General features: G+C 44.6%; 1 protein-coding gene across 3 annotated transcripts in view; it reads left to right on the top strand.

Annotated features, from left to right (window-relative positions):
- Positions 1 to 23,951, top strand: part of LOC118384067 (huntingtin-interacting protein 1-like) — a 41,715-nt gene that overhangs the window by 13,660 nt on the left and 4,104 nt on the right. For all 3 annotated transcript variants that reach the window (XM_035770423.2, XM_035770417.2, XM_035770430.2), the window contains exons 2-26: positions 2,153 to 2,216; positions 2,592 to 2,734; positions 3,798 to 3,854; positions 8,478 to 8,558; positions 9,021 to 9,097; positions 9,407 to 9,468; positions 10,501 to 10,641; positions 10,907 to 10,964; positions 11,106 to 11,181; positions 11,442 to 11,591; positions 11,925 to 12,025; positions 12,302 to 12,374; positions 12,523 to 12,706; positions 12,885 to 12,973; positions 13,218 to 13,334; positions 13,666 to 13,767; positions 15,070 to 15,264; positions 15,369 to 15,516; positions 15,727 to 15,813; positions 17,186 to 17,293; positions 17,633 to 17,769; positions 22,864 to 22,974; positions 23,222 to 23,280; positions 23,470 to 23,563; positions 23,834 to 23,934. In XM_035770423.2, coding sequence (XP_035626316.1) covers positions 2,153 to 2,216; positions 2,592 to 2,734; positions 3,798 to 3,854; positions 8,478 to 8,558; positions 9,021 to 9,097; positions 9,407 to 9,468; positions 10,501 to 10,641; positions 10,907 to 10,964; positions 11,106 to 11,181; positions 11,442 to 11,591; positions 11,925 to 12,025; positions 12,302 to 12,374; positions 12,523 to 12,706; positions 12,885 to 12,973; positions 13,218 to 13,334; positions 13,666 to 13,767; positions 15,070 to 15,264; positions 15,369 to 15,516; positions 15,727 to 15,813; positions 17,186 to 17,293; positions 17,633 to 17,769; positions 22,864 to 22,974; positions 23,222 to 23,280; positions 23,470 to 23,563; positions 23,834 to 23,934 — 2,615 coding nt within the window. The remainder of the gene's footprint in view (positions 1 to 2,152; positions 2,217 to 2,591; positions 2,735 to 3,797; positions 3,855 to 8,477; positions 8,559 to 9,020; positions 9,098 to 9,406; positions 9,469 to 10,500; positions 10,642 to 10,906; positions 10,965 to 11,105; positions 11,182 to 11,441; positions 11,592 to 11,924; positions 12,026 to 12,301; positions 12,375 to 12,522; positions 12,707 to 12,884; positions 12,974 to 13,217; positions 13,335 to 13,665; positions 13,768 to 15,069; positions 15,265 to 15,368; positions 15,517 to 15,726; positions 15,814 to 17,185; positions 17,294 to 17,632; positions 17,770 to 22,863; positions 22,975 to 23,221; positions 23,281 to 23,469; positions 23,564 to 23,833; positions 23,935 to 23,951) is intronic.

Here is a 23,951-nt window from a genome sequence, read left to right on the forward strand (position 1 = left end):
GTGTAGTGCACTACTCCTAGGTTATTCCTCTGAATGCCATGGTCAGCAAGTCATTCCTTCGTGTGAGACCAACGCACTGCCTGCGCTCCCAGTGAACCACCAGTGAAGTGAACCTGTGATGATTTATCATCATCTGCTTCCCCTCCCAGAGAGGACTCAGGACATCTGGGGGAAGTGAGGTGATTCAACCTGGCCTGTCCTTTCGTGACCCTCCAGCCACTCCACTTCAGACTTCAATATCACTGTTCTTTATCGGACAACATGCTAGATGTGACACCGGTATTCATTTAAAGCAGAGATGGGCAACTGGTGACCCCCCCCCCCCTTTTTGTAGGCCCACAGATCAATTTCTAAAAATGGAGAGGGAAAAAAAGTTAGAGAAATTCAGTTGGTCTCAACGTACTGTTGAGAGTTAAAGTAGTAGAATACACCAGGTGCGATTTCAAAATGTGGATGTGCATCAGCAGTTTTTCTCTTGTTATATCAGTCAATGATAGTCACTCAATTAGCCCATGTCATCCCATGTTTGATTGCTAAGTTAGTCTAGCCAGTTATCTAAACTTGTAGTAATCATGGTCGATTTATGGACCGGGGACGGCCCCCGTTTTTGATTTTGTAAGTCACTCACTCAGATATCATATTAACATGGCATAAGTCTGAGCAAAAATGTGTAGAATTGCAGGAAATAAGCATAACAATTGCAAACATTTCTGACTGCCCCATGGCAAAATGTATAGAATTGCATCAAACTTGCTTTAAAACTGCCACATTTTCTCTTTGCCCCTTGGCAAAATGTGTAGAATTGCAGGAAATTAACTCACTTTCTCTCCTCTGTGGAAGGCCGCAAATGTTCTTTTCAAGGTAGGGGGGCCCCCTAACAAAATATAGCATAGGGCCCCCAAAAGAATAGGGCCGGCTCTGACTGCATATGTGGGTATGGATGTGAGTATGGATGTGGGTACATAGACCCGCAAGTCACTGCGGCCCCTTATGATAAGTTCAGATTTTTTTTGTGACCACCATCAGAGTTGGCAATCCCTGATTTAAAGGCTCAGAGAAGAGGTGGAGGTGCATAGCAGGGCTGCTTTTCCTCTCAGATGGAGGCCGAGATCAAATAGGCCTGAAAGGGATACTCCTAATAGGCCTGAAAGGGATACTCCTAATAGGCCTGAAAGGGATACTCCTAATAGGCCTGAAAGGGATACTCCTAATAGGCCTGAAAGGGATACTCCTAATAGGCCTGAAAGGGATACTCCTAATAGGCCTGAAAGGGATACTCCTAATAGGCCTGAAAGGGATACTCCTAATAGGCCTGAAAGGGATACTCCTAATAGGCCTGAAAGGGATACTCCTAATAGGCCTGAAAGGGATACTCCTAATAGGCCTGAAAGGGATACTCCTAATAGGCCTGAAAGGGATACTCCTAATATGCCTGAAAGGGATACTCCTAATAGGCCTGATAGGGATACTCCTAATAGGCCTGAAAGGGATACTCCTAATAGGCCTGATAGGGATACTCCTAATAGGCCTGAAAGGGATACTGATGTGGCTCTTTACACATAAGTTAAAAGAATGTCTCCTAAATTGAAAAATTACAAACCTGAAGTGAAATGATTCTTCCTCTGTGCGGCTGGTGGTATTTTAGTGGGGCCCATTGTATGGAAGCACTAGGCTTTATGGGAGTGTGTGTGTGTGTGTGTGTCTGTCCTTGGCATTTGCTCAGCCCTGTTTGTTTAAACCTCTCGGCTGGAGTTAGGCTACCACCACCCCAAGTGAAGCCCACACTGTGCCAGGATTTACTGAGGATTGCGTTCTTGAATATTCAGTATAAATAAGTAGGCCACAAATATTCTCTTTGTTACTGATCTATTTATATATTTTTATAGTCGCTGTGTGTGTTCCAATGGTTCAGTTAGAGTATGGTGTTGGAAACATCAGGGTTAGGCTTTGATTGACACATCATGGGCCACATAGACCCGTAGCCTACTGTATGTGTAACTAATTGTAATTCACTTTGGCATCTGATAATTCATATAAAAAGCGAGAATTCTGAGTGTGGTGTGTGGTGTTCTCATACTCCTCACTCGAGGAAGACAATCAGTGCAATGCTTTTCTCTTTCCTCTCTCCCTCTCCACTTCCTCCTCTGCACAGGCTGTGAGCATCAACAAGGCCATCAACACGCAGGAGGTCGCCGTCAAAGAGAAGCATGCCAGGAATATCCTCTTTGTCGAGCCGGGTGTGTCGCTGTGTGTTTGTGTGTGTGTGTGTGTGGGGCACTGTGTGTGCAGTGTTCCTTCATGACTCAGGGTTGTGTTCGTGCAAAACAATAATGGAACGTGACCCTGATGTCTGCCGGGACCAGGCCATTAGTGTGTGTGTGTGTTTGAGAGAGAGAGACCGAGAGACGGACTGCTCTGTAACGGTCATTGTGAGATGTGTGGGAGATTTTCAGCCCCTCTTGAGAGAACAATGGAAGTTGAATATGCAAGCAAAACACCTCTCTATGTTAAAACCCCCCCAGCAGCCTTCGTCAGAATATGTGTGCTCTCTGTCATCTCCCTCGTGTTTCTCCTTGACTGGTCTGTCTCACCCTGTATCTTGGGGACCCACCATGAGAAGGGCGCCCACACTTTCTGGGCGGCGGTCAACCGTCTACCGCTCTCCAGCAATGCGGTGCTCTGCTGGAAGTTTTGCCACGTCTTCCACAAGCTGCTGCGAGACGGCCATCCCAACGTAAGTCTGAACCCACCAACACAGCCCTGATGGGACACACACCTGTGTCGCGATCTGTAAGGCGTGCAATAGAAAACATTTTGTAGCAGAAAACTGAAATTAGCATTTATTATTGGACAAGACTTGTCAGTTCCTCCCTGTTTCACTACGTTTTCCTTTGGTCCCTAATGAACACCACCCTGAACATAGTGCACGCCAGGGACATGCCCATCTCTCCATAGACTTGTGCTCAAGAAGTCTCGAATGATACTATATTCCCTGTTTATTACTCTGCTGGATTTGGTTTGAAGCCAAGCAGGGTAGGGCTAAAATGGGAGACTGATGCTCTGTGATCACTAAGATCCCACAACACTTATCCCAAGACTAGGGGTGTTAACCCTGGTCGCCCCGTCTTAATTCCTAATCTGGCCCTCCTCATCCCCAGATTCCAATTGGCTAATTTCAACCCCTCTCCTGTCCTCTCCCCTGCATCTCTTTCCAAGGTCATTACTGTAAATGAGAATGTGTTTTCAGTTAATTTGCCTGGTAAAATAAGGTTTAGGTCAACTAAATATAGGGGTGGTTTCCCGGACACAGATTAAGTTTAGTCCTGGACTAAAAAACAATTTTTAAATGGAGATTCTCCATTGACCATGCTTTTAAGTCCAGGGCTATGCGTAGTCTGTGTCCAAGAAACCGGCCCATAGGGAATATCATTTAAGATTTGCACTTAATTCAGAATAGCTATTAGTCTGGTCCAAGATCTGGATGTGCTGCCTTGCCAAGTCATGCCAAACACAAACAGTTCTGGGACCAGGCCACATAGCCTCTACTTCTATTAATGTATCCTACCGTACAGTGAGATGACAACCACCAGGTTAGCCACAGTAGCTACTACCTCCAAGAAATAGCATCATCCACCATGCACATTCATTCACTTCTGAGGACTCAGGCAATCGCCCAACACACTGGCCTTCTAGAACACACCCACACAATGCATACAGTACAACTTCACGTGTGGTGGTCTCTCTGTTGTATCAGTATCAGCCTTGTCTAAATTTTCTTTCTGTCTCTGTGTGTTCAGGTGATAAAGGACTCGATGAGGAACAAGGCTGACCTGAGTGACATGAGTAGAATGTGGGTAAGGATCAGGACACAGCACTGATGGTTGGCATTACGGCCCTAATGCCCTTCCCAACCAGACCAGGAACAATTCTCAGCCCCAGTCATCATGTCTACCACTCTTAACCAGCAGGCTGGCATGGACACATTGGCTGCGTCGGAAATGGCACCCATTTCCTATATACTGCACTAGATCCCAAATTAATACATACAACCACTAGCATAAAAAAAAAAACATTTTTTACACAATGTGGCTGACGCAAACAGATCAGAACATTTAGCTTCAAAACGTTGGTAAAGTATTATATGAACACATTATATGTGCAGCAATGTGCACACAGAAGAACAGATGTTCCGATAGCAGGAAAACACCATTATCAAAAGTGACCGCAAATGCGACGATGCATGTAATGCTTTTATTATTAAGGTGGAATTTTTATGGTGAAAATGATCTTCTTAAAGCTCACGCGCTGCTTATGTATGCCAGTTAGGCTCTACACCCCTTGTAAAACAGATTAATGTGCTTCATTTTAAGATATTTGCCCACCTAAGGTATGATACAAGCCTATGGGCTAGGTGTGTGACTATGATTCGAAAAAGTCGAGGGGGAGAAAGAAGGCATTGTCTCTTGCCTTACGCTGGTCATAATTCACAAGGGATAGTGTATCATTTACAAGTGATAGGCTAACATTGTCACCCAATCAGGCTATTCTTGATTTAATCTTGTTTTTACATATACTAAATAATATATGTGTGAAATTTGTTTTGATTTAGAATGGACCGTTGTCATGCACTTATCCTGAAACAGGGACATGGGGAAACAAAATGTCATCTATGCGCTTAAAAAGGGAATGGAGGACAGCTATCCCCTTGGTTCAATTTCTATGTATTTTCTTTTGTCATTGTTACCCCAGCCAGGTAGGCTATACTCCTGTTGTAAAGATAAACAATTTGTTGAGTATTAGGAAAGTTGAGGAATAAATATAGTAGGCCTAGCCTTTAGAAAGCTGATGGGATCCTGCTCTTTTTAATAGAGGCCATAACTCTGTTTTCTTGCACAATTGCATGGCCAATGAAAATGTTGCACAACATGAGCTCATGGGGGCTCATGAAGTGCTTGATTAAATTTTCGATCACATTTGCATTGATGCCAGAGTGATTAGAGGAACAATAGAGTGCTGAGTATCAGGCCGTTAGCAAGTTTGGTAGGCTGCTTATGACCATCGGCAGCATCAGAGCTGGGCGAAGCCGAATTACCGTGACTAAACGGAAACGTGGAATTTGACTGCCTTCACGTGTGTCAGTAATACGGTCACCGCAACAGCCCTAGACCCAACTTAATAGTTGATATAACATTTCAAGTTCGTTGCAGGCAGGCCATGCATGGCCAATGTGATTCATAGGATATTTATTTTCAACAGGATATTTTCTACCTGCAGGCTGCAATGTTTTTATTTGTTGGCTTTATGTGGGCTATTTTTTACATAGATAGCAATAGAAGTTACTTTTTTAGGTTTGTAATCATTTTCATTTAGATATAATTTTGATTAACCACTTGACAATGATTTTGATATACGAAGACGTTATTAAATTAAACTTTTCCACACATGTGCATATGAAAACCATAACTGGCACACAGATTGGTAGAAATGGTAAGATAAATTGGCATTCCACATGAAAAAAGTTGTTTACTGACCAATTCAGGATAATAACGGCAGAATCTGCGAAGCCAGCAGGAGCAGGAGGAGGATGGTTGCGTCAAGTTAAGGTTTCTTTCTTCTGGCTATCTTGATCTCTGGCTCCCTTTTTGAGTAATTTGTGTCTTATTTCATCAAACAGTGCGCTTAAAGCATCAGACAAGCTCAATGCACATGCATTGAACAAAATATAAATGCAACATGTTTCATTTCATATAAGGAAATCAGTCATTAGGCCCTAATCTATGGATTTCACATGACTGGGCAGGGGTGCAGCCCAGTCTGGGAGTTCATAGGCCCGGCCAATCAGAATGAGTTTTCCCCCACAAAAGGGCTTTATTACAGACATAAATACTCCTCAGTTTCATCAGCTGTCCGGGAGGCTGGTCTCAGATGATCCCACAGGTGAAGAAGCCTGATGTGGAGGTCCTGGGCTGGTGTGATTTAAAAATGTTTTTTTTTAAAAGGTTGAAGGCGGCTTATGGTAGAGAAATTAACATTCAATTATTTGGCAACCTCAATGGATTATCTTGGCAAAGGAGAAATGCTCACTAACAGAGATGTAAACTAATTTGTGCAGAACATTTGAGAGAAATAAGCTTTTTGTGCGTATGTAAAAATTCATAAATCTTTTATTTCAGCTCATGAAACATGGGACGGACACTTTACATGTTACGTTTATACTTTAGTTCAGTATAGTTGATTTTATAAAAAACACATAGGGTGTGTCTATATATGGAAAGATACACGAATAACAAACTTTCGGTCTACCAATATTTATTTATTTGGGGACAATCCTAATATAGGGAATATGGTGTGATTTTTAGAACATGCATGTCATATACTGTACATTGACTGGGGGGTAAAATCATGATCACCCTCATTATTTCCCCTCAACGCAATATCAGTGTGGTGCGTCCATGCCGGTCTGCTGTCAGTTAGTGTTGCCATCGCCATCTGAGTAATAAACATTCTAATAGGTGACAGTCACCCAGCAATGTGGTCCTGCTAAACCGGAGTCAGACTCAACAACACACACGCTGTTGTTATGGTATCCTAATGGTGCTACTGTGTATAGACAATATATTTACACTCTTTTGGAGGGCTGACTGTGGACTGAAACAAATGTTTCCATCCAGTTAAAGGATTGATTTAGGACTGTTAATTTGGCATCCGTAAAACGTTTACATTAAATAACCACATTTCAACAAAAGAGTTGCCTCTGGGTTGCAGCAGTACAGTGGAAAAGCCAAACCGTTTACTGCCCGTGCATTCAGTGAGCAGGATGGACGGGGGAGCAGTAGAGGCTAATGCTGACAAGTAACCTTTTCCTGGAAGTACACTAAGTTGGGTCTCTCTTGGTATTTACTGATGGTACAAAATATACTAGGACTCTGGGAGAGTGACCTTGATGACCAGTCAGTACTGCTTCCTTCCTGTTGTGACAACACACTGAGGGCCCAAAGAAAGGGAAGTGAGAAGAAGCTATTTACTTTATAGCTGGCTATTCATTCTGACACACACACATGCACACTAGTGATGCATGGGTTGACTCATAACCCGCAGTCACCGTGGTTATATCTGCGGGCGTGTGGGTTTAGGGTCATGAAATATTATGTGGTTGAATAAAGAGAAAAGAATACCTTAAAAAATCCATCTATAGGCTACATAAAATGTTTATTTCATTATTTTAGGCTATCTGGCATTAGTGCATGAGCCTAACTTTAGGGCCTGACTGTATGCACGCCATAGGCCTATGGCATGTCAAGGGAACTGTAACCTACTGTTCAGATGGGTTCAATAGTAACTGAAATCTGGACACTGACTGTAGGTCTATAACATCTCACAGCCTTAATATTAACTCCTGCAGAATGAAACATTACTTACAGTAAAATGATACACCAATTGTAGGCAACATTTTGACTGGGGAACAAGATTTAGATCTTTTAGCATCTTGAGAGAATGTGAATGTGCATTTCGCCCCTTTACAGACGATACATATCTTTATATAATGTGTTTCAAATCTGTTGTCTGTATTCTGTCTCTAAATGTTGTCTTTCACTAGCAGCATCATATCGCCAAGTGAAATTCTGAGTATGTGTAAATGTACTTGGCAAATAAAGGTGATTCTGATCAGCGTCATAAAAGCTGATTTAGTATTTCAACCACACAAAATCTGCATCCAAGCCGAACTGAAAACTTATCAGAAACATGTTGGGTTGTTTTCACAGCTTTCTCTTTCCTTACAACCGGTCAAACTGATCTACAGAAAATCTTTCCCGTTTAAAAAAAAAGAATAATTATTGCATTTTCTCCCCGGTCTATAAATGTCTTTGCTCCGTGAAAGGAGCAGAGATGACGAAGAGAACTTTACCGATGTCAACTAGATTCAAACATTCATTCTATCCACTTATTACATTATTCTGGTGAGCAAAAGTTTTAGTCTTCTAGGCCAACATTTAATGACAGAAGAGAAGCTAAATGTATCTAATTATAGATTATAACAATTACAAGCAGAAATATGTCTAAATCGGGCAAAACAAATCCTGCACCCCTTGTCAAAAATAGTTTTTGCCGTCACTGACTAGCCTACAGCGCATTTGCTTTATTAAGGGGTTAGGGTCGGGTGTGGGCCTCAAATTTTCACATTATCACATATAGTCGGGCAGTTGCGGATGGGTTAGCAATTGCGAGGGGGTGCAGGTGAACAACAAGCTGACATGCGTACCACTAACAAACAAACACACACACAGGCCTGCACTCATGCAGTGCAAGACATTGCAGAAGAAGATCAATTTGATTTAATGATAAAATACCTTCTGCAACTAGCAACTCCTTTGGAACTCTCCAAAGGCCCTGGAGAAGACCATGTCTATCTCACTTTGATCTGGTCTCTCTCTCAGGCCTCTGACTCCATCTGTTCCCCTTTTCCCCTCTGCCCTCAGGGTCACCTGAGTGAAGGATATGGGAAGTTGTGCAGCATCTACCTCAAACTGCTTATCACCAAGATGGAGTTCCACATCAAAGTGAGTAGTACCCCAGCCTGTATGAACGACAGGCTGACCAGTCTCCCTCGTCTGTCTCTGTCTCTCGCATATACCCTCCTGTAAGGATATTCCTCACACAGAAACACTATTCTAAAACTAATTGCCTTTTAGACATCAGTAGTTAATAGATAGCTAAGCTCAGTGAAATACTGCAGGCAGCAGACTTGGTGTTGCTCTGGGGTTTTTAGTCATTGTTCCTGGAGATGGAGATGCCTACTGAAGTGAAAAAAAAACGAGGTTAAATCTAAATTGTATTTCTTTGAATCCTCACGTCCTCTCTCCTCATCTCCTTCTCAAAGCACATTGGAGCAGAAGATCTGAGGTTCCTCCCCTCGAATCTTCTCCTCCGAGAAGGACAAGGAGAGATGAGACGAGGGAGCAAGAAAATACAATTGAGATTCAGCCCGTTCTGATATGACTCGTTCTTCTCTCTCCCCTCAGAATCCCCGTTTCCCCGGCAACCTTCAGATGTCAAACAGGCAGCTTGACGAGGCGGGAGAGAACGACGTCAACAACTTGTGAGTGTCGCTTGCCTTTGTTGTTTTCACCAAACCACAGAGGGCTGGATCTATAATGATACATATTCTAATATATCCCCAATGTTCCCTTGTAATCATAAATAAAAGTATTGAAAATGACAAGAAAATGAATAATGTATTGGTTATTGCCTTCTATTAGATACTCTATAGCATATGACTATTGTTATATGTAGACAAACCAACTCTGGTTCATTGCTACATAGGTCTTACAGCCTCCTCCACTTTGTACATGCTGTGAACACTCCAATCCAACCCCTCTCTGCGTTTGTGTGTGTCCTCTCACTACAGCTTCCAGTTGACAGTAGAGATGTTCGACTACCTGGAGTGTGAGCTCAACCTATTCCTCGGTGGTAAGCTATTCCTGTCTCTCTCTCTCCATCTCTCCTCTGCAACCACGCTTATCTAAAGATGTTGTGACATAACATGACCCTTCTCTCTCTCCATCTCTCCTCTGCAACCACGCTTATCTAAAGATGTTGTGACATAACATGACCCTCCGCGTTCACTAACAACCATCTGGTTCTAGCTTTTATGACAGGGTCATGTTCATCCGCGTAGTCAACGGGAAAAGTTTTGCAACGGAAATCAAACATGAGTGTTTCTTATTGGACAAGTCTAGGTAGTCCCTTTCTGTACTTGTCCATTCTCGTCCGTTTGGTGCCTAATGAACATAACCCTGGTTTTGGCTTCATAGGCTACGTCCCAATATCCACACTAGCATACCACTTAGAATGTGTGCCCAATAAATTGCTTAATTGAAAGTAGTATAATAGTATGGACATTAAAACAGAGCTATACAGTACTCTCCTGTCTCTCGGCCACTATAAGCTCTTCACAAAGTAAAACACACATCTTCCATCTATCTCAACATAAGTGCCCTTCTTCCTCCATTTGAACACTCAGTAGGACTAATTTCTACCCTGTCTCCACCTCTTCTCATCACACACACACACACACACACACCCTTTGCCTCCCATCAGGAGAGATGTTTTGCAGGCTAAAGCATCACGTCACCCAGGAGCTGAGAGGTGTGTGTGTGTCTGGGTTTGACTGTACAGGAAACCACACCTCTGTGTGGAGGGAACGACTGGGTCTGTAGGGACTGGCATCAAAGCGGGAGGGAGGGAGTGCAAAGGAGATGGAGGGACTGAAAGAGAGCTGTAATGAGAGAGGAAGAAAGAGAGACTTGGAGTACATACTCATTGGTTGATTCAGTCTAGAGCAGCGGTTCCTAACCACCTGCGTGCACAAACAGTGTTTGCCTTTATTTGTGTGTGACAGTCACGTGTGTGTGTGTGTGTGTGTGTGTGTGTGTGTGTGTGTGTGTGTGTGTGTGATAGAGCGAGATGATCACTGATGTGTGTGTGTGTCATCCCTTGCAGTGTTCAGCTCCCTGGACATGTCGCGGTCTGTGTCGGTGACGGCGGCGGGCCAGTGTCGCCTGGCTCCCCTGATCCAGGTCATCCTGGACAGCAGCCACCTGTACGACTACACCGTCAAGCTGCTCTTCAAGCTGCACTCCTGTGAGTCCAACACACACGCCACCCGCTGGACAAATGGCAGAGTGACAGCCTGAATAACTCATACTTGACTACAAATCTAGGGCCAACAGTTTTTCCTGTGACTGTCCCAGAAAAACTGTGGCTATTCCAAGGGCACGTCATTCACATAATTTTCCTGGTCATATCATGGGGTTAGGAAATGGCTAAAACCTTAGTACACACACATTTTCAGTAGTTTCATACACACACATTCCAAAACTCTGATCTGTTTGCCTGTCTGTTCCAGGCCTTCCTGCTGACACACTCCAGGGCCACAGAGACCGCTTCCAGGAGCAGTTCAAGAAGTGAGTTCACGCACAAGTCATGGACAGCGTCTCAAATAGCACCCTATTCCCTATATGGTGCACTACTTTTGACCAGGGCAGGGCTGAAGGTGTGATGATGAAGGTAGAGTGTTTCATCCGTGTGTGTGTCGTCTCTGCTAGGCTGAAGAGTCTGTTCTACCGCTCCAGTAACCTGCAGTACTTCAAGAGGCTCATTCAGATCCCACAGTTACCTGAGGTAAGGCCTGGAGTCCTCCTGAACTAGCCTGTAGATTAGACAGGACCTCTGCTGTGTATTATCAAGTAAATACTGTATCATTCACACACGCTCACACCCATGCACATGCATGTAGTCTCCTATTTTCTCTGTTGCCCTTGCTTCCTCTTGAGGAATTTGGGCCCAGGTTGCTGTTCAGCTACTTGGGTTAAGTGCTATACAAATACAATTTGATTAATTGTCTTGTGTCTCTCTCTCTCTCTCTCTCTCTCCGCTGTCAGAACCCACCTAACTTCCTGCGGGCGTCGGCGTTGTCGGAGCACATCAGTCCGGTGGTAGTCATCCCGGCTGAGTCGTCCTCCCCCGAGACGGAACACATGGTGGACCTGGTGACAGAGGACCTGGTGGATACCGACATCCCCGTCCAGCCGGTAGCCCATCTGAACATGTCCCAGTACTGCTTTCGTTTGTAACGTTTGTAACATGCGCCGTTTGTAACATGCCATATTGTGTGTGAAAGATGAATTTTGTGCGCTCGATGACTCAAACTTATCCCATTCCTGTGGCATGGAATATTTTTTATTTTATTTTTTTACAGAATATGGCATGTTTCAAACGGTGCCCCTTCTGTCCTCGGCCTTAGTTGTACAGTATCTGTGTCTGTCAACTGAACCTAATGAAACCTAAAGCCTATAGAACGGCTGGCTGGCTGGCTGGCTGACTGTCTGGCTGGCTGACTGTCTTGCTGTGTTGGTTCCGACTAGGCTACTGTGGTAGAGCCCAGGTTCGACGACCTCTTTGGCACGTCCGCCGCCACGGACCCCTTCAATTTCAACAGTCAGAACGGGATGCGCAAGGACGACAAGTAAGACAACAGAACCAAACTGGCTGCACTCTGGATGACCGAATTTGACATTTGTAGGATATCCTTTGTCTGTATAGATTGGTCTGAATTGTGTGACAAACTGAAAGCCCTGCAGCTGAGGTATGGCCTGGGCACACCGTACCAAAACGTTTTGCAACGGAAAATACGCTTTTATCATTGGCCACGTCCAGATAGTCCTTTTTCTGTTTTGGGCCATTTTCTTCCGTTTATTTTTTGCCTAATGAACTCAACCTTGTCCTGTCCTGTTTCCATTAGGGACCGCCTGATTGAGCAGCTGACACGGGAGATCCAGGCCCTCAGGGAGGAACTGGAGTCCTTCAGATTGGAGGTGAGGAGGTTTAATGAGGCACTTGAGTCACTACAGAGGCAGTTCTCCATAATGCCTGAACTTCTGAGTGTTTACACACTGTTGAACCATAACATTCTGTCCCTCCTCTCTCTCTCTCTCTCTCTCTCTCTCTCTCTCTCTCACACAGAGTGGGCGTCTGTGCCAGGCCCTACGTGGGCGTGTCAATGAGCTAGAGGCGGAGCTAGCAGAGCAGAGCCACCTGAGAATGCAGGCGTTGGGAGAGAGCGAGTTCCTGAGGGCGGAGCTTGACGACCTGCGCCGGGTCAAAGAGGACACAGAGAAAGAGCAGCGAAGCCTCACCGAGATCGAGAGTGAGTCCAGAGACAGCCCGGGCACATCTGCACAACTCCACCTTCTAGCAGTTACCCACTACCATCCGACACTCCAGTACCCATCTATACCACTTCACATGTGTTTTGTTAGTTAACGTGTGTTCAGCCCTCTGTGACTGTTGTGACAGTAACAGCGCTGTCTGTCCATGTGTCTCAGGGAAAGCGGTGGCCAACGAGCAGCGCTACGTCAAGCTGAAAGAGAAGTACACAGAGCTGGTGCAGAGTCACGCTGACCTGCTGAGGAAGGTAGGTCCATCCAGACCCCTTACGATCAAAGAACCTCACCCCCCAGACTCATGGTGCAGGCTGACTCCTACCCCTCTCAGCCCTTGTTTGCAGATCTGAAGGGTCTGGATATGTATGAACAGTGTAGTGGTGGATATTTCACTATATTGCTTCCAACTTAGCGAACTGCAAACATCAGAGGTGTTCTCTCTAAAAGCTCTTCCCTCCCCTAAAAAATCTTGTGTTTTTCTGTTTGTGGCTTTAGAACGCGGAGGTGACTCGTCAGATGACGGTGGCGCGGGCGGCTCAGGACGAGGTGGACAGCGTGAGGAGAGAGATGCAGGAGAAGGTCAAGGCTGCCCAGGAGGCCGCGGAGAGACAGGTGAGGGCAAGGCACACGTTGTCCTGAAATACAGTTTCTCTCTCTCTCTCTCTCTTTTCCCCCCTCTCTCTCTTTTCCCCCCTCTCTCGCTCTCTCACTTTCATGGACACAGATGACTTCCAATGTAATACACTTAACATCTTTATACTACAGTACATTGAAACCTTCTCTCTCGATCTCATTGTGTAACTGAGATGCCTTGCTGTACATGTAGGTGTTAGAGAGGTAGGAAAACCCCTCAGAATAAACTGAGGTAGAGGGATGGAGACCTCGCAGATGACATCTCTCTCCCCCTCCTTTCTCCGTCTCTCCCGCCTCTGTCCCCCTTCAGGAGCAGGAACAGGTGGAGCAGCTGCAGGAGCTGCAGAGGGAGCTGATCTCCAGTAGGGTGGAGCTAGACACCCTGAAAAGCACCATGGCCTCATCCCAACAGGTGGCCAACTCTCTAGCCAAAAACACTCACCCAACAGTACACTCCTCTCCACTCTACTCCACTTGACCTCACCCTGACACCTTCACGTTTTCTTTACTCTGTCTTCTATCTTTACATTCCCCAACTCCATGTTACTCTTCTACCCGTGTGTGTGTGTGTGTGTGTGTGTGTGTGTGTGTGTGTGTGTGTGTGTGTGTGTGGAGGGGGGTTGTGTGGAGCGTGATCCGACAGTGTGTAGGCAGGCCTACCACTCTTCACTCCTGCCAACCCTATTTCTGAATCAACACACTCACTTCTCTCTCGCCCTACCCCCTTATTTTCTAATTCTCCCTCACACAACCACTCCCTCCTGTCCTCACACACATACTCTGTCACACATTTCACTTACAAACTCTTTCTTCCCGTTTCACATTCCTGTTCGCATGCTCAGGAGGGTGCCCACAAACAGGTGAGGGAGAGTAGAAGAATGGCAGTTGTCATATCCACATCTCCTCGCACTTACGGCGTAGTCACCATTAAAACGGTGTTATTAGGAGTGTATAGTGTGTGAGCCTTGTTGTTCATTTCAGCAGATAAACACAGAGATAGGTACGATCCTAAAATACTGTATGTGTATCATACTGTTCCTTCTCCCCCACTTAAATCAAAGTTAATTTGTCACGTGTGCCGAATACAACAGGTGTAGGTAGCCCTTATAGTGAAATGCTTACTTACAGGCCCTAACCAACAGTGCAATTTTTAAGTAAAAAATAGGCATTTAGGTAAAGAAATAAAAACAACAGTAAAACGACTATATACAGTAGCGAGGCTATATACAGACACCGGTTAGTCAGGCTGATTGAGGTAGTATGTACATGTAGGTATGGTTAAAGTGACTATGCATATATGATAAACAGAGCAGCAGTAGCGTAAAAGATTGAGTGGGGGGTGGCGGGACACAATGCAGATAGTCCCGGGTAGCCAATGTGCGGGGGCACCGGTTAGTCGGGCTAATTGAGGTAGTATGTACATGAATGTATAGTTAAAGTGACTATGCATACATGATAAACAGAGAGTAGCAGCAGCGTAAAAGAGGGGGGGCGGGACACAATGCAAATAGTCCGGGTAGCCATTTGATTACCTGTTCAGGAGTCTTATGGCTCGGGGGTAGAAGATGTTAAGGAGCCTTTTGGTCCTAGACTTGGCGCTCCGGTACCGCTTGCCATGCAGTAGCAGAGAGAACAGTCTATGACTGGGGTGGCTGGGATCTTTGACAATTGACAATTCACTCACTTTCCTTCTCTCTGTCTCTCTCAATCTCAGTCGAGTGAGGAGCTCAGTTCGCAGCTCTCGACTGTGGAATCGGAGAAGGTGGAGCTAGCGGGATCCTTGTTGAAGAAAGAGGAGGAGCTTGCAGGCCTGGGGGAGGAGCTAGAGCGTGTTCAGAGCAGCCTGGCCAGTGAGAGGGAAAGTGGAGTGAAGACTGCCGAGGCCCTACAGAACCAACTCAATGAGAAGGTGTGTTTCAGGGGAGGTAGCTGTTTGTGTGCGTGTGGCCTGTGTTTCAGCCTCTCAGTGAGCGTGTGTGATATCTGATTCTCTCACTGACCCTGTGTGGATAGGAGAGCAGGGAGCAGGCCCTGGAGAGGCAGCTGGTGGCAGCCCGCTGGTCCACCCTACAGGGGGCTGTGGAGGAGGCAGAGAGGATAGTCCAGGACTCACTGGCCCAGCTTGACGACCCAGCACATATCAGCTGCACCAGCTCTGCAGGTCAGCCTCTAACTCTCTCCAACCTCTGTCTTAGGCACACCTGATTACAGCTTTGTTCCTGTCTGTCCCTCCGACTGTCTGAGATGATGCTACATTGTGAAACCCGTGCTGTGTGTGTGTGTGTGTGATGTCGGATGATGTCCCTTCATAGTGGTGTGTTTGTATGATGGAAGATGCCTACCCCTTACTGTGTACCTTCCTTGTGTGTAGACTACCTGGCGTCCAGGTGTCAGGCATCTCTGGACTGTATGGACAGACTTCACTCTGCCAGAGACGGCTACCTGGCAGACAACACAGGTCAGATTCAGATCTGCTCTCTTACTCCCTTAGTCAGCTTTGTGCCATCACACACACACAATCTACTTTCAGGCATCTATCGAAGCCGTCGTCGTTCTTGTGTAGCAGGTCAAAAGGTCGCTGTGCAGTTTGACAGTAATTAACTCGGCAACATTAACGGGAAGAAAGTGTGTGTATGTATGTATGTATGTATGTATATATATATACACACACACACACAATACCAGTCAAAAGTTTGGACACACCTACTCATTCAAGGGGTTTTCTTTATTTTTACTATTTTCTACCACAATAATAGTGAAGTTATCAAAACTATGAAATAACACATATGGAATCATGTAGTAACCAAAAAAGTGTTAAACAAATCATATATATTTGAGATTCTTCAAAGTAGCCACCTTTTGCCTTGATGACAGCTTTGCACACTCTTGGCATTCTCTCAACCAGCTTCATGAGGTAACGGGTGTTTCAATTAACGGGTGTGCCTTGTTTAAAGTTAATTAGAGTTACCTCTGCTGCAGAGGATAAGTTCATTAGAGTTACCAGCCTCAGAAATTGCAGCCCTAATATATGCTTCACAGAGTTCAGGTGACAGACACATCTCAACATCAACTGTTCAGGAGACTGCGTGAATCAGGCCTTCTTGGCTGAATTGCTGCAAAGAAACCACTACTGAAGGACACTAATAAGAAGAAGAGAATTGCTTGGGCCAAGAAACACGAGCAATGGACATTAGACCGGTGGAAATCTGTCTGTTGGTCTAATGAATCCAAATTTGAGATTTTTGGTTCCATCTGCCGTGACTTTGTGAGACACAGAGTAGGTGAACGGATGACCTCCGCATGTGTGGTTTCCACCGTGAAGCATGGAGGATGAGGTGTGATGGTGTGGGGATGCTTTGCTGGTGACACTGTCAGTGATTTATTTAGAATTCAAGGCACAATTAACCAGCGTGGCTACCAACGCATTCTGTAGCGATACACCATCCCATCTGGTTTGCGCTTTGTGGGACAATCATTGCTGGTTGAGAGAATGCCAAGAGTGTGCAAAGCTGTCATCAAGGCCAAAAGGTGGCTACTTTGAAGAATCTAAAATATATTTTTTGGTTACTACATGATTCCATACGTGTTATTTAGTTTTGATGTCTTTACTATTATTCTAAATGAGAAAATAGTCAAAAAATAAAGAAAAATCCTGGAATGAGTAGGTGTGTCCAAGCTTTTGACTGGTGCTGTGGTAAAAATTTGTATTTTATTGTTCAAATACTGTGTTTTTCAGCATTACAGCCTTCAAGTACTTCATATAAAAGTGGCATATCCTGTTTATTTGTATATAGACTTATCAGTTTGACCTTTGACCCTTGTTTCTCCAGGTGTGTCGGAGCTGGTGCGGGCAGTGACCCATCTTGCACACCTGGTGGGCGACACTATTGTTCAGGGCAGTGCCACCTCTCACATGGTGCCAGTGGAGCAAGCGGACGGTGAGTGTGAGCTGCCCCTGTGTCTTTTCAACTGAAATGTGCACTCACAGGACAGGACAGGAATGCGCCATGATTTTAAATAAAGTTTGATTTGATCCATGTCTTTTAAAAACCACTACGCCCCTATATACATGTTAGAGAAGTACTGATAATGCGCAGACAGGCAACGATAGCCTGATTCCCTATCTGTTTGTGCTGTCTGTCACCGGGTGCCGGCGTTGGGAGGACGGCACAAACAGATGAAGGACCAGGATAGCAGTTAGCCACCCACTTCCTCTAAGTCTCCGTACTGTGTGTGCATCTCTGACCGTCCTCTCTGTTCGCCGTCTCTTTCCACAGCGTTGTCAGACAGTGTGAAGGCGTGTGGGGCTGAAGCCCTGGCCCTGCTGGGTCAGATGAAGGAGCAGGAAAGCCTTGCTACGGCAGACAGCGCAACGTTGAGGGCAGCGCTGGATGGCATCCTGGCCACCGCAGAGGTCAGTCCAGTCTTTATGGTCATACAAGTTTTGTTGTTATTGCTTTATTCTTAAGAGTAAAACATTGTAATTTGCACCTAAACTGTACTGTCATTTGATTTCATGAAAACATGAGATTATTACACAATTACTAGCGAGTTAAAGGGAGGAGGAGGTCTCTGACGTTGATACTGATGATACAGAACCATTGAAAGCCTTAGTCAGGCTGCAGGGACGGAGGGATTCATGGATAAACTAGAATAGGCTACATGTCCAGTTGATCTTAAGGTGAACTACAGAAAGTAAACAATAAGGCTGTCATTAAACACTCATCAGAAGAATCACAATCGAAAAAGAACAATCACAATTTGACTACGTGTTCAAATGATTTTTTAGCAATCTGTACTATACCTACTGGCAAGGATATCAATCTGTACTATACCTACTGGCAAGGATATCAATCTGTACTATACCTACTGGCAAGGATATCAATCTGTACTATACCTACTGGCAAGGATATCAATCTGTACTATACCTACTGGCAAGGATATCAATCTGTACTATACCTACTGGCAAGGATATCAATCTGTACTATACCTACTGGCAAGGATATCAATCTGCTTTCAGCCCTGGTTTCTAGCAACAACCTGCCGCTCGCAAAAAATCTGTGATATCTCTCTGTCTGCGATATCTCTCTGTCTGCGATATCTCTCTGTCTGCGATATCTCTCTGTCTGCGATATCTCTCTCAAGAGGCCGACACTGATCTTGTAGGTATTCGCCTGGTCGTAGAATTCGTCTCCCCGGACGGCTGCCGGTTGGTGCTGTGTTATGTACACGTCTTCCACAACGAGCCGGTCGTAGGGGATCTTGACAATGATCCGATCCATGTTCTTTTCGGGAGTAAAGGGTTGTCTGTTATCATAAACAACATCATTTGGCAGGCTGCCAGCACCGGGGTTGCTTATTGTATTGAGGTTGCCCACTGCAAAGTAGAGTCGTGTGGTGTAATTAATTGCTGGGAGTAGCCTCTCGGTGTTTCCAAAGGAATGGAAGCCATATTCCAGCCGGCGTTGAAACCAACAGAAATGGCGTCTGTGGGGGCATGGATGGTCAGCTGTTGAGCGAACCAGTAGATCAGCTTGAGACCGTGACGTGTATAGCTGTGGACAAACTCTATGGTTCTCAGTTCATTGATTGATTGGAGTTCTCTGATGATGGCTGAAGAGACTAGGAGCCTTTTCTGTCCATGGTGAATGTCGGTATAGTTAGAATCTTGGCTGGAGGATGCTGGAATCTGGATGATCAGGAGTGCAAATCTCGTCTCCAACTCACCATTTTATAGAAGAATTTTGGTGTGTCACAACAGTACTTACTCAACCAGTTACTGTTATTGAGATGAGAAGCAATCTCTGATATTCTGCTGAAACTGCAGATCCCATGTTTATTGTCTTGGTAATAATGAGGGGGGGGGGGTGTAGTTTTCTTTCCCGTAAACATAAGTTCCAGAAAATGTTAGGTCCAGGGTTCTAGTGCTGCCGTACCGCACCGGAGCAAAACGCCGCCACTACTCAGAATTTGGGTTGTTTAATAGTCTGGGTAAAAGTTTAGATCAAAGGTCAAACAATGTTTGGGCAAGATCACTTAATGATTCATTTGTATTCTACACAACAGACCCAATTTAATAGCACAGTTTAACATTAATGTTAGACAAAAAACAACATGTAATTTCTTATAAAATTTTAGGATGATTTTACTGAATGGTTGTGTTAATTGAAACAAAATACAGGTACACTACATAACCAAAAGTATGTGGACACCCGCTCGTCCAACAGCTAATTTCAACATCATGGGCATTAATATGCTCTCCTTTGCTGCTATAACAGCCTCCACTCTTCTGGGAAGGTTTTCCACTTGCTTCCATTCAGCCACGCGCATTAGTGAAGTCAGGCACTGATGTTGGACAATTAAGTCTGGCTCGCAGTAGGCGTTCCAATTCATCCCAAAGGTGTTTGATGGGGTTGAGGTCAGGGCTCTGTGCAGGCCAGTCAAGTTCTTCCACACCGATATCGACAAATCATTTCTGTATGGACCTCGCATTGTGCACGGGGGCATTGTCATGCTGAAACAGGGAAGGGCCTTCCCAAAACTGTTGCCTCAAACTTGGAAGCGCAGAATCTTCTAGAATGTCATTGTATGCTGTAGAGATAAGATTTCCCTTTACTGGAACTAAGGGGCCTTGGCCGTACCATGAAAAACAGCCCCAGACCATTATTCCTCCTCCACCAAACTTTACAGGTGGCAGGACGTTTGGCATTGCACATGGTGATCTTGGGCTTGTGTGCAGCTGCTTGGCCATGGAAACCCATTTCATGAAGCTCCCGACGAACAGTTATTGTGCCGATGTTGCTTCCAGAGGCAGTTTGGAACTCTAGTGAGTGTTGCAAACGAGGACAGATGATTCTTAAGTGCTACGGGCTTCGGCACTCGATGGTCCCGTTCTGTGAGCTTGTGTGGCCTTCCACTTCGTGGCTGAGCCGTTGTTACTCCGAGAAGTTTACACTTCACAATAACAGCACTTACAGTTGACCGGAGCAGCTCTAGCAGGGCATACATTTGACGAGCTCTGAAAGTCACTGAGCTTTTTAGTAATGCCATTCTACTGCCAATGTGTCTATGGCGATTGCGTGGCTATGTGCTCGATTTTTATACACCTGTCCGCAATGGGTGTGACTGAAATAGCCGAATCCACTAATTTGAAGAGGTTTCAACATACTTTTGTATGTATAGTGTATGCTGTAGCACGTTAACACAATCTGCTCGTATATTTGCTCAAACAGTACAAGATCTAAATTCATATTCCCATGAAACTGATTGAGATCAAATGGTAGGCATGCAGATGCAGCTTGGGCATTTCACCGATTTAAAACCAGAGGAATTATCATTCACAATTGACAGTATGTATTTGAGCCGATATGTGTTGGTATAGGCAGATGATGCATTTCTGCATATTATGGTATTGGTATTGAATGGTATTATTCAATGGTCTACGTCGGTACAAACTTTGATTGAGAAACTAGAGGTCGACCGATTATGATTTTTCAACACCGCTACCGATTTATTGGAGGACCAAAAAAGCAGATTTTAAATTTTGTATTTATTTATTTATTTGTAATAATGACAATTACAACAATACTGAATGAACACTTATTTTAACTTAATATAATACATCAATAAAATTAATTTGGCCTCAAATAAATAATGAAACGTTCAATTTGATTTAAATAATGCAAAAACAAAGTGTTGGAGAAGAAAGTAAAAGTGCAATATGTGCTATGTAAGAAAGCTAACGTTTAAGTTCCTTGCTCAGAACATGAGAACATATGAAAGCTGGTGGTTCCTTTTAACATGAGTCATCAATATTCCCAGGTAAGACGTTTTAGGTTGTAGTTATTATAGGAATTATAGGACTATTTCTCTCTATACGATTTGTATTTCATGTACCTTTGACTTTTGGATGTTCTTATAGGCACATTAGTATTGCCAGTATAACAGTATAGCTTCCGTCCCTCTCCTCGCTCCTACCTGGGCTCGAACCAGGAACACATCGACAACAGCCACCCTCGAAGCAGCGTTACCCATCGCTCCACAAAAGCCACTGCCCTTGCAGAGCAAGGGGAACAACTACTCCAAGTTTCAGAGTGAGTGATGTTTTAAACGCTATTAGCGCGTACCCCGCTAACTAGCTAGCCATTTCACATCGGTTACACAAGCCTAATCTCGGGAGTTGATAGGCTTGAAGTCATAAACTGCTGCTGGCAAACGCACGAAAGTGCTGTTTGAATGAATGCTTACGAGCCTTGCTGGTGCCTACCATCGCTCAGTCAGACTCCTCTATCAAATCATAGACTTAGTTATAACATGATAACACACAGAAATACGAGCCTTAGGTCATTAATATGGTCGTATCCGGAAACTATCATCTCGGAAACAAGACGTTTATTCTTTCAGTGAAATACGGAACCGTTCGGTATTTTATCTAACGAGTGACATCCATAAGTCTAAATATTCCTGTTACATTGCACAACCTTCAATGTTATGTCATAATTGCGTACAATTCTGGCAAATTAGGGGGCCCAAATTGTTGCATATACACTGACTCTGCATGCAATGAACGCAAGAGAAGTAACACAATTTCACCTGGTTAATATTGCCTGCTAACCTGGATTTATTTTAGCAAAATATGCAGGTTTAAGAATATATACTTCTGTGTATTGATTTTAAGAAAGACATTGATGTTTATGGTTAGGTACACATTGGAGCAATAATACGCACCGCATCGATTATATGCAACGCAGGACACGCTAGATAAAACTAGTAATATCATCAACCATGTGTAGTTAACTAGTGATTATGATTGATTGATTAATAGTTTTTTTATAAGATAAGTTTAATGCTAGCAAGCAACTTACCTTGACTTACTGCATTCGCGTAACAGGCAGGCTCCTCGTGGAGTGCAATGAGAGGCAGGTGGTTAGAGCGTTGGACTAGTTAACTGTAAGGTTGCAAGATTGAATCCCCCGAGCTGACAAGGTAAAAATCTGCCGTTCTGCCCCTGAACGAGGCAGTTAACCCACCATTCCTAGGCCATCATTGAAAATAAGAATGTGTTCTTAACTGACTTGCCTAGTTAAATAAAGATTAAATAAAGGTGTACTTTTTTTTGTTGCCAAATCGGTCTCCAAAAATACAGATTTCCGATTGTTATGAAAACCTGAAATCGGCCCTAATTATTCGGCCACTCCGATTAATCGGTCGACCTCTAGTGCTGACCTGCCATGGTTGTGAAATTATCTGACATGGTTGTGACATCGGTCTACTAAATTTAGTGGAAGTCCACACCCTGCAATCATACTGAGAACCTCAATGTCTTCATAATGCCTATTTGTGCACATTTAAACCAGGGGATGTCATCATGATAAGATGAGTCTCAGTGATTCCTATCCTTTCAACAAAGTATGTGACCCGTGGAGGGGAAATCACAACACTAGAAGTTGACCTTCAGGCACAGGTCAGCTCCCCCAACACTCTTTCTCTCTCCCTCTCTGGTCTGTAGAAACTGCGTCCTCGGGGTCTGGAGCTGCAGCAGGGGGAGTTGGGAGATCTGGTGGAGCAGGAAATGGCTGCCACATCAGCCGCCGTGGAGTCAGCAGCCGCCAGGATAGAGGTAACCAGCTCAATTTGTGTGTGTGTGTCACCATCATCACCAAGGAGGATCCAGACAAAAACAGAAGTGTGTGTGTGTGTGTGTGTGTGTGTGTGTGTGTGTGTGTGTGTGTGTGTGTGTGTGTGTGTGTGTGTGTGTGTGTGTGTGTGTGTGTGTGTGTGTGTGTGTGTGTGTGTGTGTGTGTGTGAAAAGAACCCTCTGGTTTCATTTTACAAAAGGAGTCTAATTTGTTCTATTCCATTGACAGGATATGCTCAACAAGTCGCGTGCAGTCGACACAGGGGTTAAGATGGAGGTCAACGAGAGGTGAGTCTCCTGGACATGTCCAGTAAGAAAAGCAATTTTTTTTCCCGTCCCCTTTTTAAAACATTTCCATGGCGTGCCCTAATGAACACAACCCTGGCTTTGAGAATCACATAACTTTCAAATGAGTGAAACGTTTCAGATCAAGATGTAGAGCTGCCGAACTAATGTGTCCTCTATCGCCCCCCATAGGATCCTGGCCTCCTGTACAGACCTGATGCAGGCCATCAAAGAGCTCGTTCTGTCTTCCAAAGATCTGCAAAGGGACATTGTGGATAGTGGCAGGGTGAGAAACAGAAACCTATCATATGTGCATCATAATGTATAATAATATAATATACGGACGGAGTGGCTGACTCCACTATTGATGCAGAGATTAATGCGCATGTACTGTATTTAAATGTAGCTGCTGCCCTCTTTGCTGCCTATATAGCTTCTGCTCAGTGCTCCCACTGCTGCTTCCAACCCTCATTGACATGGAGGGGGAAACTTCAGTGTTCCTAATGTTTTGCGCACTCAGTGTATATTCCAATATAATATATATTCGTTCCGCCAGGGGGCAGCATCCATGAAGGAGTTCTATGTCAAGAACTCTCGCTGGACTGAAGGCCTGATCTCAGCCTCCAAAGCCGTGGGCTGGGGTGCCACGGTAATGGTGTAAGTAGTATCACACT

The sequence above is a fragment of the Oncorhynchus keta genome, chromosome 1 (genome assembly GCF_023373465.1).
Source record: "Oncorhynchus keta strain PuntledgeMale-10-30-2019 chromosome 1, Oket_V2, whole genome shotgun sequence".
Classification (NCBI taxonomy): Eukaryota; Metazoa; Chordata; class Actinopteri; order Salmoniformes; family Salmonidae; genus Oncorhynchus; species Oncorhynchus keta.